Here is a 16,482-nt window from a genome sequence, read left to right as displayed (position 1 = left end):
GTTATATTTGGCATGGTGTAATTTGTGAGTGCCACAGGTGGAAAAAAATTGACAGGTGGAAGGAAAAAATAGTGAAATCCTAAAGAAAAATCAACAATTTGTTTTGAGGTTGGGGTCATCTGGCGTCTTCTGTATCCAGGCACATAGCCCATTTGCTGTGAATTTCACGCCTGGTGGCTGGTGATAATTTTTTATTACATTAATCTTTCTTCATTTCCTACGTGCTAAGAGTCAGAGAAGATATTTGTGCAAAGCTCAGCAAGTAGCGAGGAGCCATATCCAGGCAGCGGCCATGTCCTAGGAGCCGGGATGCTCCAGGGGAGGCCGGGGACGTGTTCCTGCAGGCCAGGCTGTCTGGACAGGAATGTGGGTGACAGAGGAGATGCTTTGTCGCTGCAGGGAGAGTCCTGATCTTCCATCTTCACAGTCCTCAGTCCTCCCCTCGCTGTCACATTAAAGGAGACAATCTTGAGATGCAGCAAGTTCAATGTGTGACTCTACAGCAGAGTTGGCGCCGAACCACAGGTGCAATCATAACCGTTCACTACACCGGAGGTGGACAGCCTGAAATCAGGCAAATGCTGAGACTTGTAGTCCTACAAATGAGTAAAATCATTACCCGTTAGTGACAGATACCAGAAAGCCAAACTTTCCATGTAGCCTTAGGGGGTCTGTTTTTGCAGAGTTTTGGTGCAAGAACTGAGCAGAAAGTCCGAACTTTAGAGGAGTTTCTAGTTTTTGCGGAGGATTCGGAAAGTTGCTGCTCCAAAACTTTCTAAAATAAATTGTCTGCGCACACACACAGCCTTAGGGTCCGCTAATGTTGCTTTGATTGGCAGCGTATATCAGATGGCGCAAGCCCATACAAGTGTATGGGTGCATGCAAAACGTCAGACTGCACTCGGATGTCATCCGATAGACGCCGACTCACACAATGGAGAAGATGGAGAAATTAAAATCTCCATCTTCTCCACACCTGTGATGCAGCAGCAGCAGCAGAGTTTGAGCTGAGGATCATGGCATATAACATCCGATTCTCTCGCCAGTGTGAACGAGCCTGAGCAAAGAGTGATTCTGCAAGTAGGTGAGTATCCAGGCAGCCTTTGCCTGGGAGCATTTGCTGGGAATAGTAGTGCCACAGACTTTGGAAAGTCATGTGTTCTTTACTCTCTCGTAGAACTGAAATAACAGGGCATACTGTATATACTTTGTGTTTCAGCATATGCTGGGATTTGTAGTCCTCCCAGGGGTTCTCACAGCTAGATATATGGAACAAGTGGGTGTAGAGTCAACCTTTGGGAAGTTGTGCTGTGATTTGTAGTCCCCCTGATTTTCGCAGAGCTATATTGATGCTACAAATGGATACAGATTCAACATTTGGTAAGTTATCCTGGGATCTGTAGTCCCTCTGATGTTCACAGAGCTCTATTGATGCTACAAGTAGTTATGGAGTCAACCTTTGGGAAGTTGTGCTGGGATCTGTTGTCCCCCTGATGTTCGCAGAGCTATATCAATGGTACAAGTGGGTATGCATTTAACCTTTGGTAAGTTAAGCTGGGATTTGTAGTCCCCCTGAGTTGGGATTTGCAGTCATACCAAGGTCTTTGCATGACAGTACATGCTGGTACTAGTAGTTCTACAACAACCACTGACCCTTTGGCTCCATGAAGGGTAGCTAAGCATCGTTTGCGTATATACTGTATATTTTCTGATTCTCCATATACCGTCATGAAGTCTCATTAGAAACTGGTTGAAGTCTGGAAAATCTGACCTAGTTGGGGGATGGGACCCTGCAACCTGTATCTTTAACACAACAAGACACATGTTTCATATCAGTTGTGTAGGAAGGAGAGGTTCTAGCAGAGCACAGACCCTGCCCCCACAGGACAATAAATGGTTAAACAATCTAACACATCATCAAGCTGGAAAACTTTGTCTCAGCAGCCAAGTTCGGGCTCTGCTCATCCCCCCCATCATCGGGGCTGGTCCTGAAGTCTTATGGAGTCATAAAATAAAGCAGAAACTTCTCCAACCCAAAAGAATGTAACTCCACTCCTTCCTACAGTCCTTAAAGAAACACGCCCGCGTCATCGTTTTTAGATGTGGGACTACAACACCCAACATGTCCAACAAAGAAAAGATGAATATCTTCAGCAGATTCAGAATATATGGGTAAAGAAGTGGCATAGCCGTAATGGGGGCATCAGAACAGTGATTACGTGAGGATCTCCACCCAATACCACCAGGTCTTGACCTCCTCAGTGGAGAAGACAAAGCCTGTACCCCTGTAGTATCCCCTATAAACACCCTTGTTGGGATCCAGATAATTGATGCCACCAGGAATCCCATTCCTTCTGTGGTGGAGAGGACAGTCTGTATTCGAGAACTGATCCCTTATGATCCATTACTGACTAGATGATGACCTACCTGATGCCACCAAGGGTCCATCCCTGTAGTGGGGGAGAAGACAAAAGCTTTAACCATTGTAGTGGTCATTAGTAAGTATCACTGATGAACCCATCTCAGAGATGATAGAGAAGACCCTGTTGCCCCCTTTTACTGATCACTTAGTGACCCTTCAAGTGGTCATCAGGTGACCAGATAAGGACCTTCTTGTGATACCACCAGGAACCCATCTCCTCGGTGGATCAGAAGATGCAAAATATACTCTTTTAATGATCCCTTGTAGTTGTCAAAAGGTGACAAGATAAGCACCCTCTACCATATGCCGTATTCCTAGAGGTTGGGACTCCTCTTGTACCCTTAGACACCTTAAACACACTTGCAGCATTTCGTAGGTGACTAACTAAGGACTTTCCACTTGATACCCCCCAGATTTGTCCTTTCATGATTAGTGACTCCTTAGAGACTCTTGTAGATAAGTTCCCACTATGCCATCTTCTCAGTGGTGAAGACGCAACTCTACCCTTGTGGAGATCCCATAAAGAACCTTATAGTGACCAGTAGGTGACCATATATTGATGCCACGAAAAATCTAAATTCTAGATTGTGGTGAAGACAAAGGTTGCCATCCTGTACTGATCACTTAGGGACCCTTGCAGTGATCAGAAGACGACCAGATAAGGACCCTCTACATAATCCCATCCTCATAGTGGTGGATAATACATAGCTTGTACCTAAGTAGTTACCATAAAGCCATACATTATGCCACGCTCTCTGTGGTGAGATAAGACACAGCCTACACCTTATACCGATCAGTTAAGGAACCTCTGGCTTATGCCCCTTTCTCGGTGGTGAAATAAGACGCAGTCTGTAGCCTAGTAGTTGTACAGACCCTCGACCTTCACTGAAGAGATGGGTCCTGGTGGCATCAGGTACAGATAGAACCTTTGCTCTTTACGTTGATGACCAGATATTGACCTTAAGTTCTACTTGATGCCGACATAAATCCATACACCTGAGGGTGAAGACAAAATCTGCCATGTTGTAGTGGTCACTTACAGACCAGATAAAGACCCTCTACTTGACCTCACCAGAAATTATCTCTTCAGTGAAAGAAAAGACACAAACTTTGCTTTTTAAATTGGTGACCAGATAATGACCTTGTACATGATGCCGCCAAAATCTCCATTCCCCCATTGATGGAGAAGACATTAGCTGCCTCTGGTAGCGATCATTAGGTGACCAGATAAGGACCATGTACTATCCTAGTTATCATTGCGCCTCTACCCTAAGCCATCTTTTCTGTGGTGCTTGTGCCCATTTAATGATCCCTCAAATAAGGACCTTCTATCCTGAGGTGAACATATCATTGGTGCAGCCGCACAGAGGTACAAGAGGTAAGAGGCCCACTTCTACCTCAAAAGCATCTTCTGCCACAATTATTGGACTAGAAAGGGCCATATACTGGTTTTGCATAGGGGCCTTCTTCTGTCAGTGTCCACTCCTGCTACTGTCAGATGCCACCATGGATCCATGATCATCCATCCCTGGAAAAGACTCAACTTTCAGTGCTAGCAGGACATGAGATCTGTTGCAGTGATCAGTAGGCGAGAACTTTCCACCTGATGCCACCAGGGATCCATCCTGCAGCTCTATCAGGGCATAAGATCCCTTGTAGTGATGAGTTGGTGAGAACTTTCCACCTGATGCCACCAGGGATCCATCCTGCAGCTCTATCAGGGCATAAGATCCCTTGTAGCGATCCGTAGGTGAGAACTTTCTACCTGATGCCACCAGGGATCCATCCTGCAGTTCTATGGAGGCATAAGATCCCTTGTAGTGATCAGTAGGCGAGAACTTGCCACCTGATGCCACCAGGGATCCATCCTGCAGTTCTATCAGGGCATAAGATCCCTTGTTGCGATCAGTAGGTGAGAACTTTCCACCTGATGCCACCAGGGACCCATCCTGCAGCTCTATCAGGGCATAAGATCCCTTGTTGCGATCAGTAGGTGAGAACTTTCCACCTGATGCCACCAGGGATCCATCCTGCAGTTCTATCAGGGCATAAGATCCCTTGTTGCGATCAGTAGGGGAGAACTTTCCACCTGATGCCACCAGGGATCCATCCTGCAGTTCTATCAGGGCATAAGATCCCTTGTTGCGATCAGTAGGTGAGAACTTTCCACCTGATGCCACCAGGGATCCATCCTGCAGTTCTATCAGGGCATAAGATCCCTTGTTGCGATCAGTAGGTGAGAACTTTCCACCTGATGCCACCAGGGATCCATCCTGCAGCTCTATCAGGGCATAAGATCCCTTGTTGCGATCAGTAGGTGAGAACTTTCCACCTGATGCCACCAGGGATCCATCCTGCAGTTCTATCAGGGCATAAGATCCCTTGTTGCGATCAGTAGGTGAGAACTTTCCACCTGATGCCACCAGGGATCCATCCTGCAGTTCTATCAGGGCATAAGATCCCTTGTTGCGATCAGTAGGTGAGAACTTTCCACCTGATGCCACCAGGGATCCATCCTGCAGTTCTATCAGGGCATAAGATCCCTTGTTGCGATCAGTAGGTGAGAACTTTCCACCTGATGCCACCAGGGATCCATCCTGCAGTTCTATCAGGGCATAAGATCCCTTGTTGCGATCAGTAGGTGAGAACTTTCCACCTGATGCCACCAGGGATCCATCCTGCAGCTCTATCAGGGCATAAGATCCCTTGTTGCGATCAGTAGGTGAGAACTTTCCACCTGATGCCACCAGGGATCCATCCTGCAGTTCTATCAGGGCATAAGATCCCTTGTTGCGATCAGTAGGTGAGAACTTTCCACCTGATGCCACCAGGGATCCATCCTGCAGTTCTATCAGGGCATAAGATCCCTTGTTGCGATCAGTAGGTGAGAACTTTCCACCTGATGCCACCAGGGATCCATCCTGCAGTTCTATCAGGGCATAAGATCCCTTTTTAGCGATCAGTAGGGGAGAACTTTAGTAGGGGAGAACTTTCCACCTGATGCCACCAGGAGACCTCGCCATCTCCTCCATGGTTCCGCTAAAGAAGACACAACCTGCAATTTCAAGTAAAAAAAAAAAAAAAAGTTGAAATCTTTTTAAACCGTCCACGTCCTCAAAAGAATGGAAGTAATTTAAGAAGAGAATTGCCTTCGTCACCAGCAGCTCTCCTTTGTTGCCAGCAGTGGTGGTGGAGGCTGGAGATGTGGAGGCTCATCCCCCCGCTCATTGGCCTGCAGGCTCCTGATGACTCTCAGCCCAGGGAACCTCCTGCCGTATATATGGGGAGGACCAGGCATCATTATCTTAGCATCAAGGCAGCTTTCTGCACAGCTTGGAGTAACTCAACAACACTGCATGCCAGCAACCCAGAGGATCTGAGCAGTGCCACCTTCTCACAAGGAGTCTGCATGACTGGCCGCCACTAGCCATGCTCAGCTTTGTGGATTTACGGACTTTGTTGCTGCTTGCAGTGACCCTATACCTAGTAACATGTCAAAGTAAGTGCCATCCTCCAGTATTCCTCTTCTCAGGGCTGCAGATAGTGCTGGTGCATAGTTTTTAGCCGGATTCTTTACTTTGTTGTAACTTTTAGGAACGTTTCCTTAACAGTGAAGGTTGTGACCAGCATTGTGCTCTGCAACAGATGTGTCATGTCTTCAGCTAAGGCAAAGATCCAAGAATGTGCTTAAAGGGATCGTCACGGCGTGCGATATACTTAAGGCATTCGAAAAGGGGAATAAAAGGAGATATAATTCCGCCCGGCTTCATATTATTCATGTAGGAGTTCAGGGATGGATAGAACAAAAGTTTTTGGTACTTTGCACATCTGGAATCCTGGGCGTTGTGCTGCATTGTCTGCCGGCGGCTAAGCCTGCACGTCTGCGCCATCTAGTGGCCAAGCTGTGTAATGCGCATAGCTGATTTCTTCTCCATTAATCCTTTTCAGGCTTTGTCGCCATGTAACAGCAATGTTACATAAAACAGACATTACATCACCCAGGAAAATTCCCTGACTGCTATTTCGGGGCAAACCTGAGTGCTAACCTTATAGATTACTCTATAATTTACACCAAAATATCATTCCGGCATGTGCCATTGTACCCAATGGGTCATCCGGCGGCATGTCACCAATAGGCAAGGCGCACTATAAGGCCACGTTCAGTGTTTGGTCAGTATTTTACATCAGTAGTTGTCAGCCAAAATCAAGGGTGGGCGATAATACAGAAGCGGTGACGTGTTTCTAGGATACTTTTCCTCCCCTGATACTGGCTTATCAATACTGATGTAAAATACTGACCAAATACTGAACGTGTGAAAACGGCTTAATATTGAAGGATCGACGCAGCACAAATCAGTTTTTCAAGGGTTCTTGCAGTACATCCTATGTGCAACGGACAGCTCTGCTGGAACCTGTAGTGCGACGTGACATGTATAGGCTATAGCCTTGCATTGCTCAAACAGCGCTAGGCAGGTGAAGAGTTAATGCACATGATCTCTGAGTTTTCCCACAGCTGCTTCCAGGCATCTCCAAGTACAGACTGGTTCCCTTAGGAATGCACTGGGGCCATAGAGCTGAGAATACCTGCGCCCTCTAGTGGTTATTTTGCAATAGCACAGCACTCTTTGCTTTATTTAAAAAAAATGGCACAATTTATTTTAATTGTTATGGTTTTACATACATTTGCAAGTAACTAGATCACTATGAAAATGCACGAGTGTTTAGATACAAATTAAGCTTTACTACATCTATATGTGCAGCCTAAGTTGCAGGGGTTTAATTGGTTCATTGCCCCCTATTCCAAGTAGATTAGACATTAATTGAGTCTGCAGTGCCCATATATACAGACCACAAAGAGTCACAACATATTTTATTGTGTAGGGGAATTTGCAGAATTAATTTCCCCCCATGTGATTTGTCCTGAGAGCAAACAAACAAAAGGCTCCTATAGGTGATAAGACCCCAAATTGTAGCTGCTCTGCCCTTCACCTGACAGATGCAGCACCCCAGAAAGGGCCTGAAACTCTACTGATGAGGAGGAACCACCCCTGACAGTGTGTGCCATGCTGGGCTATGTAGTTCTAAAATAGATGTTAGACTCCTATAAATATAATATTTAGTTATATCCAAGACATTGTCAAATTAGTTTATAATGTAATTATTATTATTATTATTATTATTATTATTATTATTAATTTAAACTTGAATCACTTCCCTGACAATCTGATAATCATGTTTTGACTATTATATTAGTATATATTTTGATAGCAATATTATCACAATTATATTATATTTTTCTACATTATTATCTACATTTTAGCATTTTACAATGGCAATATTATAGCTCACTAGGACTTTTATTGTTTTATTATACTTGTCATAGTCATCACCATATTTATTTATTAATATTATTGTTATTTTACGTATCATTAATATTATTCATTTTTTTTATTATTAGTATGTATTCTATTGCACGTATTATTAATATGTATTTTATTATTAAAATCCCGTTTCCATTTAGTTTGATCATTCCTTTATTGCTTTTAGGTTTTAAAATAAAGTTTACTTAAATGGTAATTTTATTTTATTTTTTCCTTTCCCTTTTTTTTCCACGTCTCCCGCACAGATCAGGTCAGTAAATTCTACTGTTCCGATTCTATTTCCCACGTGCACTTGTGTATTTGCTTAGATTAGACCAATGGGGAAGGGTTATCCGCGATCCGCGAGCCCGGAGTTGGGTAGTTTATGGATGACCGACGTGTTGGCCAGAATGAGCCCACCCAGATCTCTTGGGTGGGTTGGCTTTACCTGGGGGCTCACTCATATAGGGGGCAACATGGCACAGTCCCTATAACTCCGATGTAGAATTTTGGGATTTGAGCTAATAACATTCCGATGGATTTTTGTTTTTTTTCCATTGGACCCTGCACTTTTACTATGGATGAGCTCAGGTGCGGATACAAATTTGCAATTTTTTGGAATCTTTTTTTTTTTAACCTTGGAAGCATTTTACAGTTGTTGGAAATCCATTGGATTCATTGCTTGTATCCTGTAGTTAGTTACCATGGGATCAAGTGATTTGTCATAAGGGAGAGTCATAAAACTAACAGAAAGCATCTGTGGGCCTGGAATGTATTGGTGGCGGTTGCAAAAATTTTCACTAGTATTTCTGTTTTGCTTTTGAGGGGGCATTTTTTTTTTTTTTACTATTTTTTTGTTGTTTTTACCTTTTCTATTGTTTCTAAGTTCAAAGGGTAAGGACTTTTCTATGTCTTGTGATACTTGCATTGCAGGATCGATGGATACTGATGTAACAGAGCTGAGTTTGTCATTTTGCCAAAAACGTATTGTGATCAGTAGATTTTACATAGGACTGCATTATCTTATCATAATACACTTCCATAGGACTTCAGGTGGTACCTGCTACGTTAGGATAATATAGCGCAAAATATTAAATAACAAATACAGCTCTGCTATATATATATATATATATATATATATATATATATATATATAAGCTTAGATTCAGCCAGTCTGGATTTTGTGGAATGTGGTGCCTCGGGTGACAGGTGCGGACAGGTCAAGGCAGCCCTTGGTAATATTATAGGGCAAGAGGCTGTTTGGGGATTACAAGAAATGAAGTAGATGCTTTTGCTTTGATTGACACTTCGGATACAATGTAAATGATATACGTGATGCAGCAGAGTGGAGATTGTATGCGGCGGAGCTGGGTTTAACTTTTATAGTGATGTAACTCTTTGCAGCTGTATTGCAGTCCTATGCAAATCGACAGGTAGAACACTACAAGGAGCTCTACTGATTATCAACTCAGCTCTGCAAAATGCTTGACAAGCAGCTCAGCTCTGCTGCATCTGATCCACTGCTAGGTTACAGAAAATCATGTATATATTTATATGGAGCGCTGTGATAATGGCTTTGAGTGTTGTAGGTCTGACCTCAGACATTCAGCCCTAAAAGAGAGCAATATTGAACCCTGTAATGGCTGCAGATGGCATCGTTCAGCTCCCTCTGGTCTTTTGCTGCTGCGGACGGTTGCGATTCCTCAATGTGACGTCATGTTCACGCCTGTTCTTATCTGCAGGGCTCCAGAGGAGATAGAGGCCCAAGAGGAGAGCAGGTATGGAGCAAAACCACTGAAGGATTCTTAACCTTCCAGTGATTGAGGTCGTGATAGTAAATATTTACTATTTAATATTCAATATTTACATTATTCAATAAAGTAAAAAAAATCAGTTTAAATGAAAACATTCAACATTTAAAAAAAAAAATTATAGAATCAACTTCTTCCGAATTGTTTCTTTCTTTTCTTTATATTTTAATGCTCAGGTAATTTTTGTAAAAATTTTTTTAGAAACTCTTATGAAGTCTCATTGCATTTTTAGCGAAAATTTGTGTTTTTTGTTGCATTTTGTCTCTTTTTTTTAAAGACAAAATACGGTAATAGCCACAATATGGCATAAGGAAAATATGAAATAAGTTACAGTTATTTTTTGGGACTTTTTTTTTACCCAGTTAGTGTGTTTGTCAGTAGTACTTGTAAGTTTTTTCCATGTATTTTACTAACAAATATTACACAAACAAATGTGAATTAATACCTACTGTAATAATGCGATAAAATAATTATCTACCAGATGGGTAACTACAACTCCAAGAATGCTCCACATGAAGGGAGTTCTAGTTTTCTAGCATCTGGAGAACAAATGATTACAGACCACTAAGATAAACTTTCCATATAGCTGTATAAGTGGGAAGGTATATTGACGATCTATTTTCTCTGTTTTCTATGTTAACAGTTGAATTGAGCTTTATGGATTGTAAATGTAGTTGCCTTCATTCATTTAGATTGCCTAAACTCTGTACTATAGCCCCTGGGTCAACTTTAGCCTCCAGGTCAAGACTGTACTATACTAATCATTCTATATAGTCCATTTGGACACCAGACCTACATGGAGAATGTCCTCCAAGATCCAGGCTCTAGGACAAGGTTGACATGGGGAATGTCTAAACTTTACAATCAACTCTATGGGTCAACTTTAGTCTTCAGGTTTGGGCTGCTTTATAACGACTATATGGTGGTCTATACACATAGGTCAGCAACTTGTGTAGACTTTCATATAGTCCATATAGACGTGTCTGTAGACAGCAGACGTCAATGAAGAACATCCTCCAAGTTCCAGGCTTTAGTACAAGGTTAACACAGTGAATGTCTAAACTTTGTACTGTAATGTCTGGGTCAGGTTTGGTCTGTAACTTGGGACTGCTCTGTATGGACCTCATGGCCTATTCACAAGTCTTAAAACTGTAGCCAAGCTATATTTGTAGACTTCCATATTGTCCATATGTAGATGTGTGCAGACACCAGACGTTCATGAAGAATGTCCCCTAAGATGCAGGCTTAGGACAAGGTTGACATAGGGAATGCCTAAACTTTGTATTAAACTCTATGAGTCAGTGTTAGTCTCCAGCTTGAGACTGCCTTATTGTGAGTCTATGTGGACCATAAGGACGTGTGTAGATACCAGACCTCCATGTTGAACGTTCTCTAAGATCCAGGCTTGAAAACCAAGTTGACAAGGCAAGTGCCTTACAAAGGTCATGTATTGTCAATGCTGGGTATAATTAGCCCTACCTTATAGGCCCACACAGCCAATTAGACCGAATGCAAACATAAACAATTGATGGTTGATTTATTGTGTAGGTCTAGGTCATCTGTTGGCCTAACAGATTGGCCAGTGCTTATCAACACAATTCCCCTTGCCCATGGCTGAATGGGACAGCTTTTGGTGTAACATTTTGGTCTTATTACTTATCTGATTAAGTTTTGAGCGTAAAAGAAAAAAAGCTGAGAAATATGTGAGATTGTTGTGTTTGGGTACAGATTAGCAAAACTTAGTAGTAAGATTCCCACATTGTTTTTTTTTCCAGGGCCTCCCAGGAACACCAGGCAGAGATGGCGATGATGGACTCCCAGGCTTACCCGGGCCCCCAGGCCCTCCCGGACCCCCTGGACTTGGCGGAGTAAGACATTAAGCTTATAGACAAAAAAAAAAGAATTGTAAAAATGAAAAATTGAAAATTTTGACAGAAATGGTGTTTTCCTCTCTTGTAGAATTTTGCAGCTCAATTTGACCCTTCCAAAGCTGGCGGTGATCCCGGCCCACAGGTGAGAACCATCCACATTGCACAATAGTGCTTGTAAGGCCAGTTCTGGGTATTATCTGGCCATATAGATGTAGCTGGTGATACCCTAACCTGATGCTCATTCAAGGCGGATGAAGATGGGCATATGACACTATCAATTTAGCGTGGAAGCCTTCAGGATGGTCGGTGCTACACCCTTGCGGTTGCCTTGATTGAGCTCATAGCTAGACATATGGATAGCTCGGAGAACTATAAATGCTAAAAAAAAAAATAGATCAGATATTTCTAAAGGGTTGCTAATAGCAAATCACATTTTATTTTTTCTTGTAGGGTATCATGGGACCAAGAGGCCCTCCAGGACCCAGCGGATCACCTGTAAGTATTTCACTATCTAATGGACCATTTCTGTTAATCTTTTGATAATAATGACTATGGTAGGTTTGGTATGAAAAATAATGGGACACTCACAATATGATGATGTATCTTTATGATCAGGAATATTGCAGTGCTGGAACAATAGGAGATAACTTCAATAACGGGGATGAGGGAAGATGAAGATGTAAACTAATAGTGATGTAAATATTGGATAGGGAGAAAGGCGAAGAAGCCTTATGGTAAAAGAGTAGAAAATCTCTGCAGTAAGAGTGATGGAGACTATGGAGGTGGATCTCTGAGGCAAGGGTAATGAAGCTTTGAGGTTAAGCTTTGAACAGGGTAATAAAGCTCTGTGGTTGGTGGTGATTTAGCTGTTGAAGGAGGTAGAAAAGCCTTGGGGTAAGGGTAATGCAACCGTTGGATAAAGATCAAAAAGCTCAAAAGTGAAGGCGATGCAACTTTTGGAAAAGGGAAACAGGAACATACATTAGTTAGGACTGCTCTGATAAGGGTAATAATAATAATAATAATAATAATTTTATTTATATAGCGCCAACATATTCCGCAGCGCTTTACAAATTATAGAGGGGACTTGTACAGACAATAGACATTACAGCATAACAGAAATACAGTTCAAAACAGATACCAGGAGGAGTGAGGGCCCTGCTCGCAAGCTTACAAACTATGGGGGTATACCGTGAAGTTTGGTAGAGCAGCTTAGTATACATTTTTTGCAAAAAACGTATCAACCAAATACCCTGTTTTTTACATTTTTTACTAGCACTTGCGGATTACTGCAACATTTTTTCAAACTGAGTGTTTTTGGTTTTACTATTCTCTTTTGTGTCTTCAACTTTTGGAAAAGGGTAGCAAAATTCCGGGATAAGGGTGGCACAGTGTCTGGATAAGGGCAAAAAGCTCTGGGGAAGGGGTGATGTAGTTTTTTATTAGGTTAGTAGCACTATTAGGTAAGTGTGTTGTACTATAGCTTTTGTATAGAATTGTAAAGCTCATGCATAAAGGTGATGTACTTTTTCGATAAGGGTAGTAAAACTCTAGAGAAAAGGGTGAAAATACTCTACAGTAATGGTGATGCAACGTCTCGATAAGGGTAGCAAAGTTCGGGCCTAAGGGTGATGCTATTCTTCGATAAGGTTAGGGGATTAAAGTTCTGGAGTAAGGGTGATAGAAACTGTGGATAAGGAGATTAAAGCTCTGGAGTAAGGGTGATAGAAATTTTGGATAAAAGGATTAAAGCTATGGAGTAAGGGTAATAGAAATTTTGCATAAAGGTATTAAAGCTCTGAAGTAAGGCTGAGAGAAATTTTGGATAAGGGGATTAAAGCTCTGGAGTAAGGGTGATAGAAATTTTGGATAAAGGTATTAAAGCTCTGGAGTAAGGGTGATAGAAATTTTGGATAAAGGTATTAAAGCTCTGGAGTAAGGGTGATAGATATTTTGGATAAGGGGATTAAAGCCCTGAAGTAAGGGTGATAGAAATTTTGGATAAGGGGATCAAAGATCTGGAGTCAGGGTGATAGAAATTTTGCATAAGGGTATTAAAGCTCTGGAGTAAGGGTGATAGAAATTATGAATAAGGGGATTAAAGATCTGGAGTCAGGGTGATAGAAATTTTGCATAAAGGTATTAAAGCTCTGGAGTAAGGGTGATAGAAATTATGAATAAGGGGATTAAAGATCTGGAGTAAGGGTAATAGAAATTTTGGATAAGGGGATTAAAGATCTGGAGTCAGGGTGATAGAAATTTTGTATAAGGGGATTAAAGCTCTGGAGTAAGGGTGATAGAAATTTTGGATAAGGGGATTAAAGCTCTGGAGTAAGGGTGATAGAAATTTTGGATAAGGGGATTAAAGCTCTGGAGTAAGGGTGATTGAAATTTTGGATAAGGGGATTAAAGCTCTGGATTAAGGGTGATAGAAATTTTGGATAAGGGGATTAAAGCTCTGGAGTAAAGGTACCGTCTCACAGTGGCACTTTGGTCGCTACGACGGCACGATCCGTAACGTTCCAGCATCGCTCCAATATCGCTCCAGCGTCGTAGACTGCGGTCACACTTCGCAATGCGCGACGCTGGAGCGATAACTTCACGACGTATGTGCGATGTAGAAGCCATTGGTTACTATGCGCACATCGTATACAATATTGTGCACACCTTTGTTACACCATGCGATCATGCCGCCACAGCGGGACACTAGACGACGAAAGAAAGTTTCAAACGATCTGCTATGACGTACGATTCTCAGCGGGGTCCCTGATCGCAGTAGAGTGTCAGACACAGCGAGATCGTAAGTATATCGCTGGAACGTCACGGATCGTGCCGTCGTAGCGATCAAAATGCCACTGTGTGACGGTACCCTAAGGGTGATAGAAATTTTGGATAAGGGGATTAAAGCTCTGGAGTAAGGGTGATAGAAATTTTGGATAAAGCTATTAAAGATCTGGGGTAAGTATTGTGTGCTATTTGGATAAAGTTAGGTGTGTTGAACTGTGGCTTTTGGTTCAGATAGTAAGGTTGATAACCAAGGACAATGACCAAGGGTAATGCAGCCATTGGATAAAGTAAAAAAAAATCTGTACAGCAAGGGTAATGAAACTTTTGGATGTGGTTAGTAAAACTCCGGGGGTAAGGGTTGTCTACATTTTGTATAGAGTAGTTAAGCTGTACATGAGATTGATGGAGCTCTTAGATAGGGGTGCTATACATCAGGAAGAAGAGAAATTAAAGACAGAAGTTTGAGAAATAGGTGATAAAACTTACTAATCAGGATCCTGTATGTCTGAGACAACGGCGATGAAGCTGTTGTATGAGGATCAAGTAATGTAGGGTACATATAGTAGACAACTACATGGTAATCATGGGGTGAGTGATGAGCCTTTGGGTTAAGGGATAACAGTTCTTAAAGAAGGAACGTAAGGGCCAATCTATACTTGCTATGCAGGGGATTTTTTTTACTAGTGGCTTGCAGGACAGGAGAGATGCCGTTATCTGTTATTCATGCCCTTTCTCATCCTTTTGGTACTTCTGTAGGGATCTCAAGGTTTCCAAGGACTGGCAGGAGAGCCTGGTGAACCCGGTCAGACTGTAAGTTCCTCTTAATAATGACATTTTCACATTATGTAGTTAGTAAAGAATGCTCCCATTAACATCACATCATTTTTTGTATTTTTAGGGTCCCTTAGGCTCCAGAGGCCCCAGTGGCCCCCCTGGAAAACCCGGTGAAGATGTATGTACTAAGACCGAAGCTGTGAGATGCCAAGTTATTATATATTACTATTTACTTGTGTTGACTAAAACCATACTTTGCTTGGCACTTTTAGGGTCACGCTGGCAAATCTGGAAGACCTGGCGAGAGAGGCATAGTCGGTCCTCAGGTATGAGATCATGTGTTAGTGATTTCGTCTTCTGCTAGATATTTAGCCTTATGATTTACTGGATCAAGGGCTTCCTGAAGGGTATCCTCAACCAAAACTGAAATTTCAGATTGACTTGCAAAGTTTTAGGGGAGTAATATTCATCCATAACTATCTTGGCCATGAGAGTTGGCTTTGTGGAACTCACCATGTATCCACCCATCATACATGGTGTGAACCATTAAATAGTCCATTTGTACTTCTGAATTAAGCCAGTATGGGAAAAATGGTTGAGCTTCTCCGAGCCCTGAAAGTGCTCATTAGATTCAACCCTCCGATCCAGATATTCATGAAAACGCTAAGCTTAAAATAAAATGTCTAGGTGATTGAAACAAGATTTGTGCCACATGCTCATGTAGATCTCAGTTTGTATATCCTATAATGTGCCCATTATAATCTTTTAGGGTGTCCGTGGCTTTCCTGGAACTCCTGGTCTCCCTGGATTCAAAGGCATTAGAGTAAGTATCATTCTTATTTTATGGTGGCCACACAAGTCTACATGACTGATCTCACTTCCATTATAATGCATGATGGTGGAGCACTATGGTCAAAAGTTTGGATGGGGGGGTGCCTCATCCACATTTTTTGGAAGAGTGGAAAAAAAAGTCCTGTAATGATGGTGGTGATATATTTTGATATCACTTTTCTGATACGTTGTACTATATGATATCACTGACCTATGATGTTGGCCACGTTGGTGCTGGTGTAGTTAGCACCGAGGTCTTCCATAGATATTAGACTTAGGTCGACCAAATCCATTAATGTTGACCATATAATGTTTATGATGGGACCTCCCTGTTCTTACCAAGGGTCTTGGGAGAGAAGCGAGGCCGTGTTGAATTTTTACACCCTCTTATTTTCACAGGGAATAGCCATCAGCAGAAGTGATTGGCAGTAATTTGGCACAATTTTGGGCTTATGTATTGGGGGTTTGGTGGGATCGCTTGTTGGCCGGTCGTGATCACAAGCTGAGATCAGGATAAACTTTTTGTGCTGCCCAAATTGTATTGACCACGGGACGTTGCCCGATTTGCCCTCGCCATAACCTCTTCCATGCTCGGTATACAGGGCTACAATCCAGCAATTAATTGG

General features: G+C 42.3%; 1 protein-coding gene across 1 annotated transcript in view; it reads left to right on the top strand.

The window, feature by feature from the left end:
- Nucleotides 1-5,725: 5,725 nt before the first annotated feature.
- The window catches only part of COL1A2 (collagen type I alpha 2 chain), a 29,112-nt gene continuing 18,355 nt past the window's right edge, over nt 5,726-16,482 (top strand). The window contains exons 1-9 of the mRNA XM_069729386.1: nt 5,726-5,938; nt 9,525-9,560; nt 11,369-11,461; nt 11,553-11,606; nt 11,915-11,959; nt 15,008-15,061; nt 15,150-15,203; nt 15,298-15,351; nt 15,795-15,848. Coding sequence (XP_069585487.1) covers nt 5,852-5,938; nt 9,525-9,560; nt 11,369-11,461; nt 11,553-11,606; nt 11,915-11,959; nt 15,008-15,061; nt 15,150-15,203; nt 15,298-15,351; nt 15,795-15,848 — 531 coding nt within the window. The 5' untranslated portion in view covers nt 5,726-5,851. The remainder of the gene's footprint in view (nt 5,939-9,524; nt 9,561-11,368; nt 11,462-11,552; nt 11,607-11,914; nt 11,960-15,007; nt 15,062-15,149; nt 15,204-15,297; nt 15,352-15,794; nt 15,849-16,482) is intronic.

The sequence above is a fragment of the Ranitomeya imitator genome, chromosome 6, assembly GCF_032444005.1.
Source record: "Ranitomeya imitator isolate aRanImi1 chromosome 6, aRanImi1.pri, whole genome shotgun sequence".
Classification (NCBI taxonomy): domain Eukaryota; kingdom Metazoa; phylum Chordata; class Amphibia; order Anura; family Dendrobatidae; genus Ranitomeya; species Ranitomeya imitator.
The sequence above is the reverse complement of the archived record's forward strand: the minus strand, read 5'-3'. Positions and strand labels throughout refer to the sequence as shown.